This window comes from Fulmarus glacialis, unplaced genomic scaffold, assembly GCF_000690835.1.
Source record: "Fulmarus glacialis isolate BGI_N327 unplaced genomic scaffold, ASM69083v1 scaffold9593, whole genome shotgun sequence".
NCBI classification, from domain to species: Eukaryota; Metazoa; Chordata; class Aves; order Procellariiformes; family Procellariidae; genus Fulmarus; species Fulmarus glacialis.
This window is the reverse complement of record NW_009203541.1, coordinates 2900-23741: the sequence shown is the minus strand read 5'-3', so window position 1 is coordinate 23741 and position 20842 is coordinate 2900. Positions and strand designations below refer to the sequence as shown.

General features: G+C 35.8%; 1 protein-coding gene across 1 annotated transcript in view; it reads left to right on the top strand.

Annotated features, from left to right (window-relative positions):
* Window positions 1–19880, top strand: part of RHBDD1 (rhomboid domain containing 1) — a 43399-nt gene extending 23519 nt beyond the window's left edge. The window contains exon 6 of the mRNA XM_009574677.1: window positions 19762–19880. Within this exon, the coding sequence (XP_009572972.1) occupies window positions 19762–19880 (119 nt within the window). The remainder of the gene's footprint in view (window positions 1–19761) is intronic.
* The last annotated feature ends 962 nt before the right edge of the window (window positions 19881–20842 follow it).

Genomic DNA, 20842 nt, shown 5'->3' with positions numbered 1-20842 from the left:
CCTGAACTGCAATTCTATTTTTATGCTATATCCTGAAAATTTCTTAAATAATAATAATTAGTATCTAATGCAACAAAAGAAATTGCTAGGCTTGTTTATGGGATTTATGTAGGCATCAGTTTTAAGACTATCAAACTGTCATAATTTAGGTCCATTTACTAAAAGGAACTGTTTATATTCTTTCCATTCCCTGTTTTAGATATGTTGTCATCTCAAACAAGAATCGGTTTAAACAGCATTAATTTTTTTCACCAAAGTTGTTTGTTTTTTAATTTTCATTCTTACTTTATTTTCGTAATTCTATATTGGTTATAAATTGCAATAATTCTTCCTTTAGTTAAGTCAGGAAAATAACTTTGCATTTAAAAAAATTATAGCCTTTGATATTTAAACTATATGGTTTTACTATGAAATTAAAATATATGGCTGCCATTTGTGTTTAATACTGGTATTAGCAGCCGTCCTTAATGTAACCCCAGTATACCGTATCTCTTATCTATTGTTTACTTGCTATTCTGCTCAGAAGAAATATCTTGATTAGTGTGGGAAGTGGATTTGGATTTTTTTTGTGGTGGGTGTTGGGATTTTTTGTGAGTTGAACTTCTAAGTGTCTGTATTTCAATCTCAATAATGTTAAGAATCCCTTGCAAGCTCATGTCTCTGCAAAAAGGAATTTTCCTCTTTTTCTTAAGACTAAGTTCTTTAAACATATAGGTGATAGTCTTCATAGTTTGTGATTAAAGAGAAATGCCTATAAGTATACATATATAGATATTCCTCTTATATTTTATAGTGAAACTGTCTATATATGCATTTCTTTAGTTCTAATTTAAAACAAAACAAAACAAACCGCATACACTCAGTTTTTAGATAGCCAAGTATGGGCTAGTCATAGGTACATTTGCGGTGTAGTTAGGAAATATCTAGGCATCTGGCTTACCTGAATTCTCTGAATTTTTAAGGCTTCCCGTTTCTGTTTTCTTCTACTGAGACTGGACTTTTTATTAGTACTCTATGAAATTTGTCAAATCCATGGAACATTGTAATAAGAATGAAACTTATGTGATAAGACTATAGAGAAATGCTGTATAATTCAATTTTTTTTTCCAGTCAGTGTTATCTTTCCCTTCTGCAATTGTAGGAATGCCAATCATTGCATTTGACTATGATGATTTTCTGTAGGAATGTCTTAAAATAGATTATATGCTCAAATGTGCGGTGCATGGTATCAGATTAAAATACATTTCATAAAGTCATATGCTAGGACTTGCATCTGATTCTTAAAGTCCAACTTCTTCTTTCTCCTTTTTCTTTTTTTAATTCAGACTATGTATGGTCTCAGGTACCCAACAACACTTTTTGGAAAAAAGCTCTCCCCCTCGAGTAGAGCTCTTGTTCTAAATGTCTTTCTAAAACTGCAGCCATGCTCTATGATTCTGATCACCAGCACTTTCTTAGGCAAATTTGCAGGAAATTAAATCAGTAAATTTTTATCATTTCCACACAGAAAGCTTTGGCGTATGCTCAGTATAAGTAGCAGACCGCTTGCGACAAGAAGCATAGATAGAATTTTATTATAAATGTTTAATGAATGTATAGCAATATTCTTCCATCTGTCTCTTCATAAAAATAGTGGTTGATGTAGAATAAAACAGGTTTTCTGAAGATTAGAATCAAAAAAGTCCTTTTTCTCTTGATAATGGCAGTAAAAGTTTACCAGATAGGTGAGACAAAGCACCACTAAGCCTTTCACCATGGGCTTATGGTTTAAAATAGAACCACAACCAATTAGCACCTATGAAATACCATGGTGTAAAGAATAGTTCTGTAAAGCAGTGAAGTCATTCTATTGGAAAAATCTCCATTTACACAGGCAAACAGATTAGGTTCAGACAACTGAAGCAGTTACTGCCCTTTGTTATCTAAACTGGTGTTCATTTAACTTTGCCTAAAAAATATTGGACTGGATGAAAAATATTGAACTGAAAATTGAGAGTTCAGAAGCATCTTTGTTCATAGTTCAACTATTTCTGCTTCAGTAGCAGTGCAGTAGGGGAAGTTAGATGGGACAGACAACTAGAATTGGCAACTCCTTCAAATCCAGGTCTCGTACTTGTATGTCATCAAGCTGTATTTTTTTGTCTAGCTTGGAGATCTTAAATCAAAAATGTGGTCTAGTTAATTCCTTCTGAAATGCCACAGTACATGTAGTAGTTGTTTTAAGCTTTGTACACACTTGACCTTTGAAGATACTGCTATGTATCTTTAAATAGTGCATAAGTATTTTGGAAATACTGGGTTTAGACTTGTCTCCTTTAGTCTCTGTGTTTAAAAAAAAGAATGCACTCATATCTTAAACTTTAAGTATTTTGATGGGGCTTTTTTAACTTTATTTTTTAAAGCAATGCTGACTTGGTTCAGATAGCACAGGTAATAAACAGTTCAGGGCCAATTGCGCTTCGTTCGAGAAGAGACACAGGGGTACTTCATACAGTTTTGTTCAATGTTGACAGTATGTTCAAGATTTTAAATTGTGTAAAGATTTCCATAGAATTAGCATAACTGGAGAAATTAGTTTCTCCTTTATTTCCACTGTTTCTTTCTCTTGTCCTCAGTGCTACACATTTTTCTTCATTTCTCCTGTCTTTAGGATTATTATTATTATGTGTGAATCCATACAGACAATTTGGCATTCTTCTAGGAGAGGCACGATTTCCTTTCAGGAGTAGTGCATGGAGAGCATTCCTTCAGATGTCTGGAGGAAAATGTACTAAGAGAATGCTTTTGATGGACAAGTCAACACTAGAAAATGTTGTGCAAACTGCTAGTATGGTCTTTAGTAGTTTGGGTTTTGCCTTTTCTACTTTCCTTCCTGCCCATTATTCAGGATTCTGTGTGCATCCTTTTCCTCTTGCCTTTGAAACACTCTATGTACAGAAGAAAACTAGTTCAACAGTTTATTAGTAAACTGGAAGAGCTGAGATGTGTTCTGTTAAAATATCATTAACAGAGACGGGCTTTTGATCCAAAGTACATTTATAGGAAAGTTGGCTGTGCAAATGAATGAGACTCTGTTCCGCATTTCTCTCATCTGCCTTTCCTGAAAAAGTTCTGTCCATTGTTGCATATAATATTGCCTTAAGGTTTTGGGCTTGCTTGGATGCAGCATTCCTGAGTTATATGTTATAGGGATAAAAAGACAGGCACTATTAATTTAGAAGTAGAGCTTCATTCCGTGTGAGTGATAATGTATTTGCATTTATCATTAATGTGAAAAATTATGAAAATAGAAAATATTGAGGCATTGTGACACTAGTACACTGAAAATAGTTTAGAACATAATTTCAGATTCAGTTTGATACCCTCATACATTATGCCTTGTAAGGCTATTTTGCTCTGTCCTGGTATTGTTTGCTTCTCCCCAATTTGCCCTGGATTATAGCACTGTGCTGAGATTTACTACATTCAGTATTTAACATTCTGGAGGTGATGGCTCTCTTTTGCAGTGCAGCACATCTTTCATTTCTTCCATCAAATGCTGGGTACTGTATCGGGTATTTTTAGAAACACTGCTGAAGGGTTAACTTCCTTTGGTTTTTAGGCAACAAGTCAACACTGGCATAGTTGTTCTTAGGTTCTGATTATTGCTACAAAAGATTTTGAGATAAGAATTTCAATAATGATTAATTTTTTTTGCATTAAAAAAGTATAGTACTAACACAAAGTATTTATTCAGATTTTCATGCTAAAATGTATACAGAATGCTGATTTTTTTTTTTTTTTTTTTTCCCCTGTGACTTCCTAAATATGCAAACATTTTTGAAGATACTGCCAATGCAGCTTTCTTTTGGATGATTTCCTTCTTGCAAAAGTTTCAATTGCCAAAGAAAATTAAAATAGGAAGAAAGCACTTTATTAAAGAAATAGTTACATCTTTGACTGTACCTGGAGATGTTTTTCTTACATTCACACTACATCTATTATAAAAGCATGGTTTGCTTATGGAGGTAGAGGCTGTTCTTAGTGTTTTGATCGAAGACTCAATGATACAAATGGGAGTCCTTTCACCATCTTCAGTGGTCTCTGGATCTCCTCCCCCCCAAGTAACTTGAACTTTTGCTTAAAGGAACAAATGTTATTCCTTTCACAGTGGGTTTGGCAGGGTCACCTTGCTGGAGAACAGGCGGTTCTGCTTAACAACTGTGGGCATAATTAGAAGAAGCTGTGTGTGGGCTACATAAAAGCACTGTCATCCACTTTGGAGAAAGTGGTAGTTGCTGTGTGCTCTAGTCTGCATTGGTGTCTCCGTCCATCCATCTGGGTTTCTTAGTCTTGACATTGGGAAATGGATACTGTTCGGAGTTTCTTTGTTGTTGTGCATCTTTGTTAGGCAAGCAGAAATGCAGTAAAGGAAAAACAAAGTGTTTTTTTTCCAAATGTGGTTTTATATATACTAAGATTCTTATGAATGTTAACAAACAGTCTGGGGATGCTTTTAGTGGTAAACTAAGGTCAGTGAATATTCCTAATCTTGGATTTACCCATGATTTACTATTTTAACTCTTGTTGTTTTATTATTGGATTAATTCTATAGACTGGGTATAGTTTACATTTTGTTCATTGGGACTATCTTAAAAATTATGTTCTGAACCTTTTTCTGATGTCTGACTGAATAAATTAGTAATTTCTAGTAGTTTCAAGAAAACTATATATCTCCATATTATGTCTTGTTGGCCAACATCGTGGCTGCATCCTTGTGGTCCTAAGGCCAACGGTGTTCTGGTTTGCTTCTCTTCTATACTTTTTGTTTTCTGTCTGGAGTCTCTAGCTTGCATTTAAAAATAAATCTGTGATTATTTTGAGCATTACATAGATTCCCTGCTGTTGTCAGTCTGCAGCAGTAGGTTTTAGGATTATGCTCAAAAGGCATATACGGAACAATTTTGTCTTTCATATTCAATCTAATATGACTACAATCTTGTAGACTTAGGTGAGTAAGCTCAGCTTGCCCTGAAAACAGGTTGGACATGAGCCAGCTCTGATCAAAAAGTCTTAGTTTCATTAGCTCAAGAAGTTTTGCTAATGCAGTTAGTTACATTTAGCAAGGTGAGGTACGGACGGATATGATCCTTTCTGCAAAGGATTTATTAGACATCATAGCCTTAGTTAGGTATTTGAGATATGGTTCACAGAGCATTGCAAGGTGGTAGCGAATGTCTGCACTTGTTAAGTCTTTCAGTGACTTGGCAGAGGGTATGTAGTACCATTTATATGCTGTAGTACATTAAAAGGTGTGGCTAGCACCTAGGTTTGATGAACCTGAAATAATTTAAATCTAGCTTTGACTGTTTTTTCAAAGAGGGAAAAATGGTGATTCAGATCAGCATAACTTGGTACTTTTTGTCTTTATTCGTTCAAGTAATTACATAGATTAAATGTTCATTTAGGCAGTTTTTTAACACATTACTATGACTGATGATACTATAAAAGATGAATAATGCATTTATTTAGTACTCTTTTAATCAACTTTATGTGAAGCAACGTTTGGATGAAAATTACAATTTAGTTGAAAAAATTAAATATCCAGTTAGGTTTTTGGGTATCTTTAACAAAACAAAGCCTATTTGCCTTAATTAATAAAGGAATTACTGTTTGTAATTAAATAATTTGCCAAAATTATTTCTGATCCTGATGGCATTCAGGATTGTGGAGATACTAAGACTCGTTAGGTAGCACTTTTTACTTTTCCAGTTATTTGAAGATGAATATAAATATTTCCTTTTCATAAAAAGGAAATTTCATATAAAATCTCTGACACAGCATGAGCTCAACAGGAAATTTTTGATATGTTAAAGCAGAAGCTATTGTCAGATTCTGATCTTAGGATCTGAGCAAGTGGTCTCCATAGCTCTCTGGCTTACCTGTGGCAGTAAGCACATATTGCTTAATTCTTGTTATTTTAGTTCAAGTTTTTTTAATAGATGATAAATATAGATCTTAACAAATATTAATAATTCCAAATAGGCTCTGTAAAGAGGGAAGTATATTTAAGTTCTGGGTTTAAAAATTGTCATTTCTTAATGGCCATTCTAACACTGAATCTCAGGGAAATACTCGTTTAGTTGTCTTGAGAAATTTGATCAAGAAAAAACAAGGGGAAGTCAAAGAAAAATAAAAATTAATACATAACATTGAAAGAGGAGGCGGAAAGTCAAAGTGGAAAATTGCATAACTTCACAATGCAGTATACACTTCAGAGGGATAAAAATTGGAAGGAAATGGACTTATTATGAACAAGGACATTAAATTTGTGTAAGTTCTGTTTATTTTGTTGGGATGATGCTCAAGAGTACCATGCCATCTCAGGTAATGGCAGAATGGGCAAGGTCTTACAAGGAGATCTGGATAGACTAGAGAGCTGGGCAATCATCAACTGTATGAAATTTAACAAGAGGAAGTGCACCTGGGACAGGATAATCCTGGTTATATGTACAAATTGCGGGATGAGAGGCTGGAGAGCAGCCCTGTGGAAAGACATCTGGGGGTTTGGGTTGATGTCAAGTTGAATATGAGTGAACAGTGTGCCCTGGCAGCCAAAAGGGCCAACTGTGTCCTGGCATGCATCAAGCACAGCATAGCTAGCTGGTTGAGGGAGATGATTGTCCCACTCTACACTGCACTGGTATGGCCCCACCTCAAGCACTGTGTGCAATTTTGGGTGCCTCAATATAAGAAGGACATCAAACTATTTAAGAGTGTCTCCAGAGGAGGGTGACCAAGATGGTGAAAGGCCTCGAGGGCAAGACTTACAAGGAGCGGCTGAGGTCACTTGGTTTGTTCAGCTTGGAGAAGAGAAGGCTGAGGGGCAGTCTACATCTTCTTCAAAGGAAGCAGCAGAGGGAGAGGTGCTGATCTCCTCTCTTGGGTGACCAGCGATAGGACATGAGGAAATGGAATGAAGCTGTGTCAGGAGAAGTTCAGATTGGACCTTAGGAAAAGGTTCTTCACTGAGAGGGTGGTCGGACACTGGAACAGGTTCCCCAGGGAAGTGGTCATGGCACCAAGCCTGTGAGAGTTCAAGGAATGTCTGGACAATGCTCTTAGCCATATGGTTTAGTTTTAGGTAGCCCTACAAGGCGCAGGGAGTTGGACTCGATGATCCTTACGGGTCCCTTCCAACTTGAGATATTCTGTGATTCTATGAGGTTGCAGTAGGCCAAAAAGGGGTAAACATGGTGTTCATCTGGGATGATGAAAGGAGCCAAGGTTTTATATAAGCCAGGCAGCTTAAATTTCCAGAAAAACACGCTATAAAAGCCTGGAAAAGTTACAGGTAGGTAAGTAACAAGGCTGTGTGGATTTGTTGTAACAGTTAGTCATAGCAAACTAGTCATAGCAAACTAGTTTGAAGAAAGAGGTGTAATTTGTGTATGTAAGGGAGAAACCATATGAGTTGGGCTGTGTGTGAAACCAGTGTGTCCTTTGCTACTGTATTGCACAGTATTCTAAAAATAAGCAATGGAAATGTGGCATTGATTAAACTATTAGCGGGGTGTAAAATTAACTAGAAAAGCATGTGTTGAAGTACGGATTATATACAATGGTCTGCTCTGTGTGCAGTTCTACTTTTGTTTGTAATTTGGATGATGTAATGCAATGTAAGTACCTCCTGATACCAGCTTGGGAAGGCTGCAGAAACACTGGAGCACAGGGTGAGAATTAAGAGTTATCTTGGCAAATTGGAAGGCTGTCTCACAAAAGATGGAAGTAATTCTGATTGAAGTTCTGCATGCTAGTAGATATATAACCAATGACATAACATGGATGAACAATGTCATGCTATGTAACAGTTGCCTCACTGTGAATCTGTGAATAGGCATGTTATCTGCAAATACATGCTTCTGTGCTGTTCATACTAGTAAGACCTTACATGTAGCACTGCATCAAGTTTTTAGCACTTTTTGAAAAAGGGTGGGAAGCGTCTGGAGAGTCAGAGCGGGAAAGCAGTAAGAATTAAGTGGGGATCTAGAAAACACAACTGAAAAGAACATGTAGTATGAGATAGGAGGCAGAGGGCAGTTGGTCTAGAAGATACCTGATAATACACAAATCTTCAAATACATTAAAAGTAGCTGCAAAGAGGAAGGGAATGTAAATTTATTACAATTTATAAAACAAGAAATAAAGGTGTTATTTCATCAGTGGAAATTTAAGTTATATGTTAATAATGATAAGTAATGGAATAAATTGGGGAAGAGTTTTGTGGAACCTTCATCCTGCAAGGGTTTTAAGGTTAAACAGAGGTTTCTCATTAATGTGACAAAGGTAACTGACTGTGCCATAGGGCATGAAGATCGACTAGATAATCATTTGAGATTCTTTGTAGCTCTAGTTTCTATGGTTCTAGCAATAAACTATGCTTCATTTTACAATCAAATAACTTTAAACTACAAATTATATATAGATTTAGCTAAAGAATTTGAAAGACCTGACAACTTGGAAAAGAATTTTTAGAGCATTTAATGACCAAGGAAGAAGAATACCATAGAACCGTGCAAGGATATCTTCCTAGCAGCTAACTGCATTAAGCTGCAGAACAATCTCTGAGGGAAGGAGGAAGATAGCAGCTAAATTATTTAAAACCAGTTTAGTCAAGCTACAAAAAGAGGAATAGGGGGTGGGTTTCAGAAAAAAAGAGTAAGTCTCCTAGTATGACTCTGTTAATCTTATCTTTATGCTCATTTTTTACCAACTCATCATGCACATTAGCAATATCAGACAAGGGACTTTTTATTAAAGTATTTATTGTTAATCAATGAAATGTAAGTATTCTTTTTTTAACTATTGAGCAGGGGAGCTTTGTGTTTGGGTTTTTTTTCTGGTCTTGTTTTTAGGATCCAGAAAGGACCAAAACTTCCCTGTGAGTTTTATAATTCAGAAGCATTGAACCAAGTACTGTAACATTACACAAAAATATTTGCCAAAAATAGGCATGTTTTACACTGGTAAGGACATAACTTGTGAGTAACTTCATAATTGTAAGCAACTGTGTAGGGGTGATGAAATTTCATTTGCATTTATTCCTTCTTTTTGCCGGGAGAAACTTTCATCCTTTTCAGTTCTATTTCGTGTAACTTCTTATCCTGATCATTTTGTTCTTGCTCTACTCCTTGTCTTAGATCTCATTTTTAGTGCTTTACTTCACTGTATTTTTGACAGTGTTCTTTATTTGATCTGTGCAACTTACTGTAAAAACAGTCCATGAGGATAAAACACAGGTCATTTGAATAGCAAAATAAGTCACTTAAGTAATTTTATGAAGTAACGAATGTCTAAACATCATTGGGAGAATGGAATTGGAAAATATGTCTAAACACTAGTGAATACGCAGTAACAAACCAGCCAAGGGAAGAAACTGCATGGAATAACCCGAGGTCGCCAGTTCTAGTTTTTTCAGTGAAAGATGTACTGCAGATGCTTGAAATAGATGAACATAAATTAAAGAAATAAGGAAAAGGATACCTTGCTATTTGCAGCTGAACAAAAGACTTCTACTAGATTATGATAAATATACAGCCTACCTGAAATTCTTCTTGCAACTGAAGTTATTCTTAGCTTTCTTCATACTACTCTGAGGAGGAATAGATGTCTGACTGTCTTAGCCTAAAGGTACATTAAGTAGCATGTCTGTATAGGTCAAGGTTTTTTTGGGTTGGTTAGCAAATCCCTTTCAATACTTGGGAATGAAAGATATATTTGATTTTATGTGTCAAGCATTTTAAGTTTAATAATGAATTTAGCCTTCTTTAGGAGAATTAACATCTGGAGAATTATTAGATGGTTGAAAAATGCAGTGAGATTATTTTATGTCATCTCTCCTGTAGTATTTTCAGCTAAACAGTAGCTGGAGGTAGCTATAAACTAACCCCCTTAATCCTTTTCTGAAGGGCAGCAAGTCCAGAGGTCTATATCCTCTTACTTCTGCATTGTAGTGTTGATTATTTGTTGCAAATGCATGATCTGAGTGTGCAGTAAGCTTTTGGCTTGTTCTGAGGCAGTAACTGATGGTCTCTACTCTCCAAATGTTACCAATGTGCTTTTAACAACTTCTGTTACTTTAACAAGAGCTTGTTATTTTGGTGATATGGATACAGCAAAGATGAGACTTTGAGGCATGATTAAAATAAATTTAAAAATCCTCATGTGTGAAGGATTAAGATACCTATGTTAAGTCTTAGCCATCTTTTGGGGGGAATGGTTTTGTGTGTTTCTCAATTTTATCATGTCTTTTAAAAATGAGAGAGGGAGACTCTGTGTTCAAGAATGATCTCGCTTGCTCTTCTAACAATCCAGTTATATCTGGATTAATTGTATATTACTTTCCTTCTAACTTCATTAGCCACAACTAATTTCCTGCTAATTTGATTTTTCATTTGTCAGCCATTCCAAAGCACAGCACAGAAACAGTAGTTAGACTTCGTTTCTCTTCTTCACCAGTTTGTTATATTCAAGTCTGTAGATGAGGAATGTTGGCACCAGCACCAGGAAGAATAGTTTGCTTCATAGCATGACAAAATTCTTTCGTGCATTGACAGAAACTTAAAGGGCAGTGTTAGAAACAATAGTGTAGGCTATTAAATGTGGTCTGCTTGGAGCTGAGTAGGAAAAAATGGGACAGTGATAAGTGCTAAAAGCCAAATCTGTCAGACTGTGTAGCATGTCTGCATTTTGCAGAGGGAAGGAGATGAGAGAATAAAAGCAGATTTGCCATTTTATAGGGGTTTTTTTCAATTGTAGTTCCTGTCTGGCTTCTAGTGCAACATAAAACAGTGAAAAGGCTGCTGTGAGTGTTTTGTTTGCTTCAACTCTTTCTGGAAGCTTCTTAGTCCTTCTAAGGTATGAGAGGAGGAAAAATGATGTTGCATATGCACTCCTTTTCCTTAGGATTCTCTGTACAACTCAATAAATCAGAAGGTAGGTGGTTAAACTAACCTCAAGACTTGACTACTAATTGGCTGGAAGATACGAAAGAATTACAGCAACACCTGGCATTTAACTCTAGCTTCTCCCTGCCCTCCAGTTTACTTCTTCCAATTCCATATGCATCAAAAATATCTGGTTGATTATGCATTAAAATTATCTGTTTGGATGTTTATAAACAGAGAGAACTCCCATTTTCTCAAATAGAACACTTCAAACATTGGTATTTTGTATTAAAAAGCGAGGTGAGTCAGGTGCATACCACAGATACGGCAATATAGTACATTGTATGTAATCTGTAGCATGCCCAGGAGCAGTTTGTGAACTTTAATTATATCCTGGCATTATAACATAGTTAGCAGGGCTATACTATTTATGGAAGAAATACATTATATGAAACTGGTATAAATGAAAGTCAAGCAAGTGTTCGAAGTTGTTATAACATTTGATCAAATATTTTCAAACCACCATTGCTTAGTAGTATTGATAAATAAATTACAAATAAACTATAACTCTTGATCTGTTTCTTGAAGGATGTCGTTCTGGGACCCCCCAAAGGACATCAACAGCACTTCTCTTGAGGAGGTCTGTACTGGGGGGTTCCATGTGCGATCATCCTCCCACACATCTTTTAATATTTTCATTCTCTTCATACCGGGAGGAGAAAAGTAACCTTCTTTTTGGGAGCCACAGGAAGGTTACCTAAGGGTAGAGAGACAGATGCTCTATACTGACTGTATTTCCTAGAAGAAAGGTTTGAAGGGGCTGAACAAACATCCTAGCTTTGGTGACTACGTAAGTTATCTTTAGACTCGAAACTGTTCCTAGAAAAAGGATTGGAAGAGCTTGCCAGATCTGTGAGCTCTTAGGCCAATGAATACAGCATTTCTCTTACTCCTTTAACAGTGACATAGGTACAGATGCTGGCAATATGTCCTGTAATCAAATGACATGATAATACAGACAACGCAGTGAAGCAATTAAGCTGTATAAAATGGTGATGTCTGGATGAGATGACCCTAAGAGTCCTGCATTTGTGAGGACATAAGCTAACAGTCTTTGAGTGAGCAATCTGTTGGCTGCAGAAAACATTGTTTCAAGAAAAAGAAGAGGAAATCCTACAATGAGTTTGCTATGAACTATGACATAATACCTGAACCTTGGCTCTGCTAAATGTAGACTTCCTGTCTTTCACACCTTTCAAACGCTGGGAAAATCAAAGCCAGGATTATCTTTGTGTATGCTTGGACACGAAATGATTAGATCTGAGGCACCTGTTAAAGGCTCTCTTTTTGGCACAGACCAGTCTTCTCATCCAGATCAGGGCGCGCTCTGCATTTTGATTAGCTGTATGCTCCTCACTGTGTTGAAAAGAGATTATCGCTTGGCTCTGATTATCTTCTACAACAAAGCTTCTACAAAAGTAAGAGTTTTTTGGAAATGAGAAGTGTTTGTTTTTTATATGGGTATGTAAGTGTTTGTATAGTTTGTTTTTTGTATGGGTACCACATTCACTAGTGCCGGGGCAGATAGTGATACTGAAAATTGTAAGCTATTCAGCTGAAATATTCTAGATTCTTCTTTAACACAACTAAAGCTAGCATGAAAAAGAAATACAGACACGCTGCTTTGTAATACCATTGCTACTTATGTGCTACACTCACTAGCAGCATCAGTATTTATCAAGGACCCAACCGCATATTTCTACCAGTCAGACTTTCACAGTTTGGTAGCTTGATAAATTCTTCCTGAAGCTTACAGAAACTCTCTTGCAAATCCTGTTATCTAATCTAAAACTAAGGCCACTACTTCAGGGAGGAGGAAAAATCAAGTGAGTGTGTTTGATGTAACACTTCTGTGGCTTGTACTACAAGTAGAACTAAAACCCCATGTGGAGATTTTGTCACCCTGTAAGATGACCGGTTGATTTTTCTTCCTTATGCCGAATTTCATGCAGAGGAACAAAAAATGCACACTTCACACTCATTCTACAGGTATTACTATTACACTGACAGGATGGCATGTTTCAAATTGTCCTTACATCTGATCTTGATGATTAGAGGGCAGTGTGTAGGTGAAGACTAAATGGATGGCTCATTTGCACTGCCAGCTGGCTGCATAAGTTTTGCTTTGCTGTCGAACAAGGCTTGCTGTGCCACAGCCACATCAATCTCTGGTGTTTCTGTGAAATCTATATGCTGGAGTAGTCTGCTTGCGTTTGCAGTGAGTTTGGCCAGAGGTTCACATGTCGTATTCAGAAGAGCAGTTCTGAATTATCTATTAGACTGATGTGGCTAGAACTTCTAATTCCAATGATGTCGAGTATGTCCTTTCACCTGTGTGCTTTCTTTGGGAAACGGGAGTTGTCTTTGGTTTTGTGTTTTGTGGTTGGTTTGTTGGTTTTTTTGTTTGTTTGGTTGGTGTTTTTTTTGCTATTTCCACTGAAATATTCTAAGTGATGAATTGTTGTCACTAATGATGTTTGGTTTTTTTCACCTCTTCCTGTCTGCTCTTCTAGATCATGCATCTGGTAACTGTATTTTAGTATTTGAAGCTGAGAATGTGTGAAAAAGATCTGGGGAAGGGGGCTTTGAGCTGATCACTGTTACAGTGAAAAGCCTCAAAGGGTGTGTTGTGTATGTCCAGGGATGAGAGCGTTGTATTGCAGATGCATAAAACGAGAAAAACACTAGACAAATTTTACTTGATAACAAGATAGGCAAAATTTAGAGGATTCTTCTACAGAAGATAGCTGTGTTAGCTGTTCAACTTCGGGGTTAAGATGTTGGTTATGCAGTTGGTCTTGTCAGGACAGACATTCTACTGCAAAGCACTGTACAGTAGCAAGTTAAGTTCTGAATTTAGAACTGGTTTAGTAAAGAAAAAAGTATTATGTATTCCAGTGGCTTTCACTTTGCTTTCCTTTTGATGAAACCTGATGTGACAGAGAAACTGCTAGATGCTGGCAAATAATCCCTGGGTTTCAAACCAGACAGACAATAAACAACTGTATAATATTCAGTGCAGCAGCTTCTCTAGAGCCCATCTGTTTCAAAATAACCTAATTCAGCTTACACGGCGGAATGCTTTGTTGGCTGGAGTTTGTCCTTATTTCCGTGGCCGCCTGCGTGGCTCCGGTGCCATCTACTGGGTGAGCAAGCGATGTCCCTGGGCCCTGCAGGTGCACCGACCCCGCTGAAATGCAGTGCAAGGGTCTAAGATCTCGTTATTTAATCACCTTCTTGCTTGCTAATGGAGCCTTATGTGCACGATTAAAAGTATGAATTTAATATTGCAGGCTAATATGTGCCCTCTCTCCTTTTGTTTCGTTTCTTGAAGGAGGAGAGAAATGGTGGCTCAGTTGCAGCTGTCGTCTTGGGCATCCGTTACTGAAACCTATGGTTCTGCATGGGTTATAACTTGTATTATTTGACCATTAAATTGCTCCTCAAGCATCTCTCTCTGAATTGCTTAAAGCAATTTGGCATGTAATACTCTCAAGCTTCTTTGCTTTTCACTACAAGATGATTAGATCTTTCAAAATGATGCTTCAAATGTGAAACTCTTTGGAAAAGATAAAGCTTAAGCCTAGATAGGATCAACTCGTGCCTCTTTGCTGACAACTCTTCTGTTTCTGACATTTGTTTTTGTGATTAGAATTAGTTTCTGGTGGGCGGGGCACTTCTGGAGATTGACCATGGCGATGATTTGGTATAACATGAGTTGAGAATGTCCACAGTAGAAACTCCTGCTGTTTGTCCAGTAGTGATAGCTGCCTGTGCTTTAACATCCATAGCATATGGAAGAATAAAAAAAAAAGTCTTAAATTTTGTGTTGTGATCATGCCTTATTTTTTCAAATATATCATTGCATGACATATTTGAAAGCAACAGAAGCCAAAATTTTTTAATATTCAAGTTTTCATCAATTTTGCCTTTTAACAAAATAAATGTGATTTAATTGAAGAATGAACTAGAATAATAATCTATTGCTCTCCTGATTGTCCTATAAAAGTACTTAGTGTGATAGTACTTAATTTGAAATAATCTTTTACTTGCAAATGACCTGTTACAAGTGAGGTGAACTATTCAGCATCAGTTCAGTGATGAAATGGAAGTTCAGGGTTTACTTCATAAATGTCTCAAGTATGAATCCAAAAGGCACACTGAAACATTTATTAAGTTTCCTTCTGCTATCATAAAGTCTCAAAGGAAGTTTTGGGCATTATCATCTGTTGTAAGTTAGTAGTGCCTAGAATTGCATGAGAACAGAACTGAAATATGTATATTGCAGAGTTAAGTCTTTCACTTGAAAGACTTGTATCCAGTATGACAGTCTTAACTCCTTGCATTTATTGTTGGTTGAGTTTGTTATGCACTGCCTCTGTTTGTATAGAATTTAGAATGTATTTTCTTGTTCTAAAACAGAAGTATCATTCAATAAGATCTTTATAGGCAATGAGCAAGATCTTTATCGGCAATGAGTATCTGCTGTATCAGAATTTCAGGAATTTCAGAATTGAAATAGTTGTTTGTTTGCAATCTGTTAATTATAAAAATTAAAGTGGGTAATAGAACTTAAGATATAAACCAGAAGTTTTTCATAGGAATCAGAAGAACCAATATTGGGTGCAGAATTTTCAGTGCAAAGTCTCCAATATCCAATAAGGTATGGCTAATAGTCTCGTATAAAGATAAATTTTTTCCTTCTGCCTTATCAGATTGGGCAGTTGCATTTTTCAAATGACTGTCTTGAACATGCCAGTAACTTGTTTCCAAAACTTGGAACTTGACTGGAACCAAGAGAGTATGACAAACTCTCTGGTTTCTTGAGGGATTCCCCTGGTTAATTATATCTTTTGACTTGAGAAGACTTCTGGTCAATAGTTCTTATTTTTCTGTATTGTTTAAATCCAAGAAAAAGGGCGCAAATCTGCGTTGGGTTTTTTAACTAGTAAAAACGGTCTCATGGGTCAGCATAAAGTGTTTTGATGGTCGTCTTTCCGAAGTTGTTGTTATGGTGACTATACAAGCAGTTCCTCATGTAAATCTTGATGTAGATCAGGCGCTGAAGGAAGACCAGGAAGCAAGGATGGGCAAACGCGCTCTGTGTCAGCACTGGCAGTCCAAGCTGATGAGCTGTGCGCGGCTCTGCTCTTCTGAGTGCAAAACATTCTTAGTTTTCTCATCTGAGAGATGCTTGCTCATTCATAGTGGGGTAAAAAAAATCTGTTAAAAAGGGAGGACAATGAGTATTGTCGCCTTCATTTCAGACTGTGTGTCTGTGATTAATCAAATTTCTGATTTTGACATGCTGAGTAACCTTTGAACCAGTGCTTAAAGCATTATACATTATGCCTATGGGGGACTGTAGGTTCAGAGTAATGTGCTGTAATGCCTAACTACAGTAAGTATTTTAGGCACGATAAGCATATTTATTTAACATGTGGATGAAAATGTTTAAGGTTGTTAAAGCTTTATTTGTATTACACTGATACAGGTTTAGTTAAACCAGTTGCAATTACAGTGATTTTTTTTGTTTTGGTCCAAAGTCCTATAATTGTAAACTTTAGTAACAAAAAAAAAACCAAACCCCACACAGTGTGACGGGAAAGGTGTGGAGGGCCTCAGTCTTCCATATTCACAGAACACAGTTCTAGTTCACAATAAAATTAATTTAAAAATAGGCTATGTAAGGGTTAGTGTTTTGTTCTAACTTTTTTGTACTATATCCTTTTGTTTTGTCTATCATCTGGTGTTATTGCAGTTTTTTAAATACTTTAAATACAATCTCAAAATCCATTAGTCTTGAAGTTTTTTGCTGATGTGTTGAAAAGATTGTGTTTGCTTCTTGCACAGAAGTCCAGGTGTTGTTTCAGTAGTAACAGTGGCCTGATTACCACTTCTGAACAGTCTGGCTTATAAATATTTTGGTTAGATGAAGGTGTTATTTCATTAATATTTTTATTGTAATTTAAAAAAAAAAAATGTCAGGAAACTATTTTGGGTAACAGGATACTTTAAATATATACATACATATATAAATACACGTATGTAAACCTTCACATTCAGACAACTTCTCACCATATTGTTTGATGTAAAATAATATCTTTTCATGAACATAAAGCTTTTCAAAATGCTTTGTCAGTCTTTTATTTTTGGGTCAACGTGTAAAGGAGCATTTTGCATCTTTTTTGTAACATCTCTTTCTATTTCTAGTGATTCTTAAAGCACATTTATAGTTGAAGTGTTGAGCCTATTTTATGGGGCTTCTGCCAGTACTCGTGTTAACTGTATAAGTGGTATCTGATTTCTTACATAAAAACTAACCAAGGATGCTATGTAGAAAAATAAATGTTTTAATGAGAAACCATGATATTTGACAATGTCACTACAGAAAAGAATTTTTAAAAAATGCAAATGTTTTCTTAATTATGATGATTTAAAAAAAAGAATATAAAACTTCAGCATTACAATGCAGTTTTGACCCTGTATGGTGCAGCCATTTGTACGATCAGGGTCTTGACTATATTACTCTTTGTATATCAAAATTTATATCTTTCAGCTATTGTTAATATTTATATTCAAAGTATGCCCATCACAAATCAAAATATCAAGAAAATACTAGGCATTTAATTGGTGTTATTATATAAACAACACTGTGAAAAGCCCTTAACTTGCTGATTTTCTTTTCCATTTATTCACCCCAGATTTTACATACCATTAAAAAAAATTAAGAATCACAGTGATTTTTCTCACAAATTTTCGTGCCATGACAACATAAACATCGTTGAGAATGTTGTAATGAATTCAGTGCTGTTTAACAATTTCTTTACTTACTTATAGATGACGAATAAGATAAATACATATAGATACATTTGTTTGTATTTCAGTATGTGTCTACAATTCATAAATGTTGACTTTAAAGGATTTATTGAGCTTTCTTAGGCCTTTTAACGTTTTTGTCTAGTCATATTTTTGCACTGTTATGAAAGGATCTGATGTCTACTGACCACCTTGCTTTATGCCTTCCAATTTGAAGCTATTGGGTTTTTTTTCTAAATGAATGTTCATTGGGTTACAAAATATTGTAAGCCAGTGTTTTTTCTTAGCTTGTGGTCAATAGGACACAGTAAAACAACTATGTGTTTTTTCTTTCCAAACAAACCTTGTCTAAGAAACAAAGTAAAATGAGGGAAAATAAATGTAGTAAATGAACATTCAGTTCAGCTTAATTTTTTTTTTTTTTGTTAATGAAAACCATTCTGCCCATGCTTCAGGTTATATTAACCAATTTTTTTTTTTTAGACAAGGAGATTGCTCTTGGATTTAAAAAAAAAAAAAAAATTGAGAAGCAGTGTAGTTGATGTTACTGGTGCCAAGCTCTATGACTTCCAATACATGTTAGCTTTCTATAATATTTTGAACAGTGTTTGTCAAATAATGATATAGCATTTTCAGAGGCAGAGTAACAGCTTTTTCAAATTTGTCACTAGCAAGTTGAGACACAGGGACAAGCTGAAGATAAAATATTAAAATACACATTAAATTCATGTATGTTAATATGAATTTGAAAAATCCTTTTAAACAGTGCATCTCATTTTATAAACGTTTATGTTAATAGTGCTGCCTGTCAGAATTTGAGCAGCTATAGTTATCTCTGGAAGCATTTTCCAAGAGTTTGACTTCTTGGCAAACACATAAGAAAAATTATGAACATATTCTAGTATTTTCACAAAGTCATACACTTATTGGTGAGTACTCTACGAACTCAAATGCTTTTTGTAATTGGATCAGAAACTAACAGAGCCTCTTCCTAAGTTGGACTTTCTGACTTCATGTCATGTGAACAGGCCTTACGTGTTTGCTACAATTTCTGATATAGGATACAGCTGTATTTGAAATTCATCTTGAAAATGAACGTAATAGTACAATACTTACTTCTAGTTTTCCATATTCACTTTTGCTAATTTAAATGAGATCCTGAGGTGAAAGTTTAAAAAATACTGAATGCTGCAAAGGCTGTTGTGTTATCTTTAAAGCTAATTTGCTTATCTTTAACACTGTACCTATGCTCAGAAGGGAGTCTCTCATTTTTGTTTCCCAGAGCCCTTCGGTTGAGGTGGTGTGTAACCTCAACCTTTTTCTTGGCTTCAGAGAAACCACCGTTTCTTTGCTCGGTGTCTTAATGTGAATTCTGAAGAGTTGCTGGAATAGCCTGGTCTTGCCTTCTCTTGGGGTGCCAGGGCAGAGGACCTTTGCTCTCGGTGTGCTACTTCTGCTCAGATTAATTTGCTTACAGTTCTCTCTAGCGGAGCTGCCACATGTAGTTTATTTCTGAAATTGCTTGCTGCCAACTAAGGATGTGAGTTGTATGTGCATCTGGTATGGGTCAGCACATGTTGGACTGCAATACTAAAAGCAAAACCAAAAGCTTATTTTGCCAGAAGAAACTACTGAGGTTGTTTAGATAGTTTAACAATCTGGAGTTTACTGTATAAAGTAAGGACTGTGAAAAAATGTGAGCTCCCAGCTTGGTAGATGTTTGGGTGTTCTTTTGGTTGTGGTTTGTTGGTTTGTTTTTTTTATTTGTTTGTTTGCTTTTTATTTCTGTGTCTTTAAGAGCAGTTGCTGGAAGTTGTGATTGCCCTGAAACCATGGGAATTGGAAACATTCAACTCCCTGTTTCCTTTTTGTTGCGATGCTTTGGATTACAGGATATATATGCATTTTTCTCATATTACAGAACAAAATAACAGTTGTTTTTCATTGTGTCTTGTAGATTTTGGTGGAGCAATGTATAATAATGAGCGGCGACCCTATGGTTTTTGGTTTCCACCTGAGCAGCATTCAGAAGAGGAAATAAGAAGACAAAGGCTTCGTAGGTTTGAGAGACGATGAAATTGGCAGGTGTTGATGTAAGTTGTAAAGTGCTCTTCAGAGTTACCAAAATATTTGCAGATCTATTTGTAATATGCAGATTCGTTTGTAATATTTTTCCAATTTTTTTACTACTAGTTGTAAAACTGCAGAGGATTTTTTGAGTTCAGGCTCAAAATTGGAACTTGCATAAAAAGTGTGAGATAGGAATCAAAATGTGATCTTTGGCAGCCTCCATCTTAATGCACCTTAAATATGGAAGAAGACTGATGGTTTTACCAAACTGTCTTTTTTTCTTGAGTTCTTTTGTGTAGCTTCAAGAATTCCTTGGCTTTTTGACTGCTGGTCTTCTCAGACAACAGGTTTTCTTCATCCATCACAGATGAAAAAAACATTACTTTTTTTTATACAATTGTAAAACTATGCAATTTTTCCTTACAAACTGGTCTCTGTTTATCTATGATGACCAAATGTTTTGGGGATTGGCATGTGAAATGTCACTTGAAAAGATTGCTTTGATGACAACAGCTAGATCACATGAGTCTAGGCTTAAGCTTTTCAGCAGTCTTGCAAACCGTGTGAAAAATAGTTGCAGCTATCCTTACCCTAAGGAGTTATTTAATACAACCTTTAGTGTTGCAGTCTTCCTTAAAACATGCCATTTTATCTAGAGCTTGTATGTGATAATAATGAGTTGTAACTACTTATTATTTCCTAAAGCCTTTTGTAATATTTGTGTTTTAAATAAAATGCTTCCCTTTAGAGTTGAAATAATTTGTTAGGAGTTTTATGGAAAGGGAGGTGGATATGCCATACAAAGAATATATTTATTTAGTAACTTACACTTTTTCAAAGCATCTATTTCCCTTTTTAAGAAGGCTTGGAAATTGTATCATGTATATGCTGTTCATGCAGCTTTAGAAATCCTACTGTTTCTCTATATGTATCTCATTTTGACGTGCAGTAGCAGCAGTAAGGGCTAC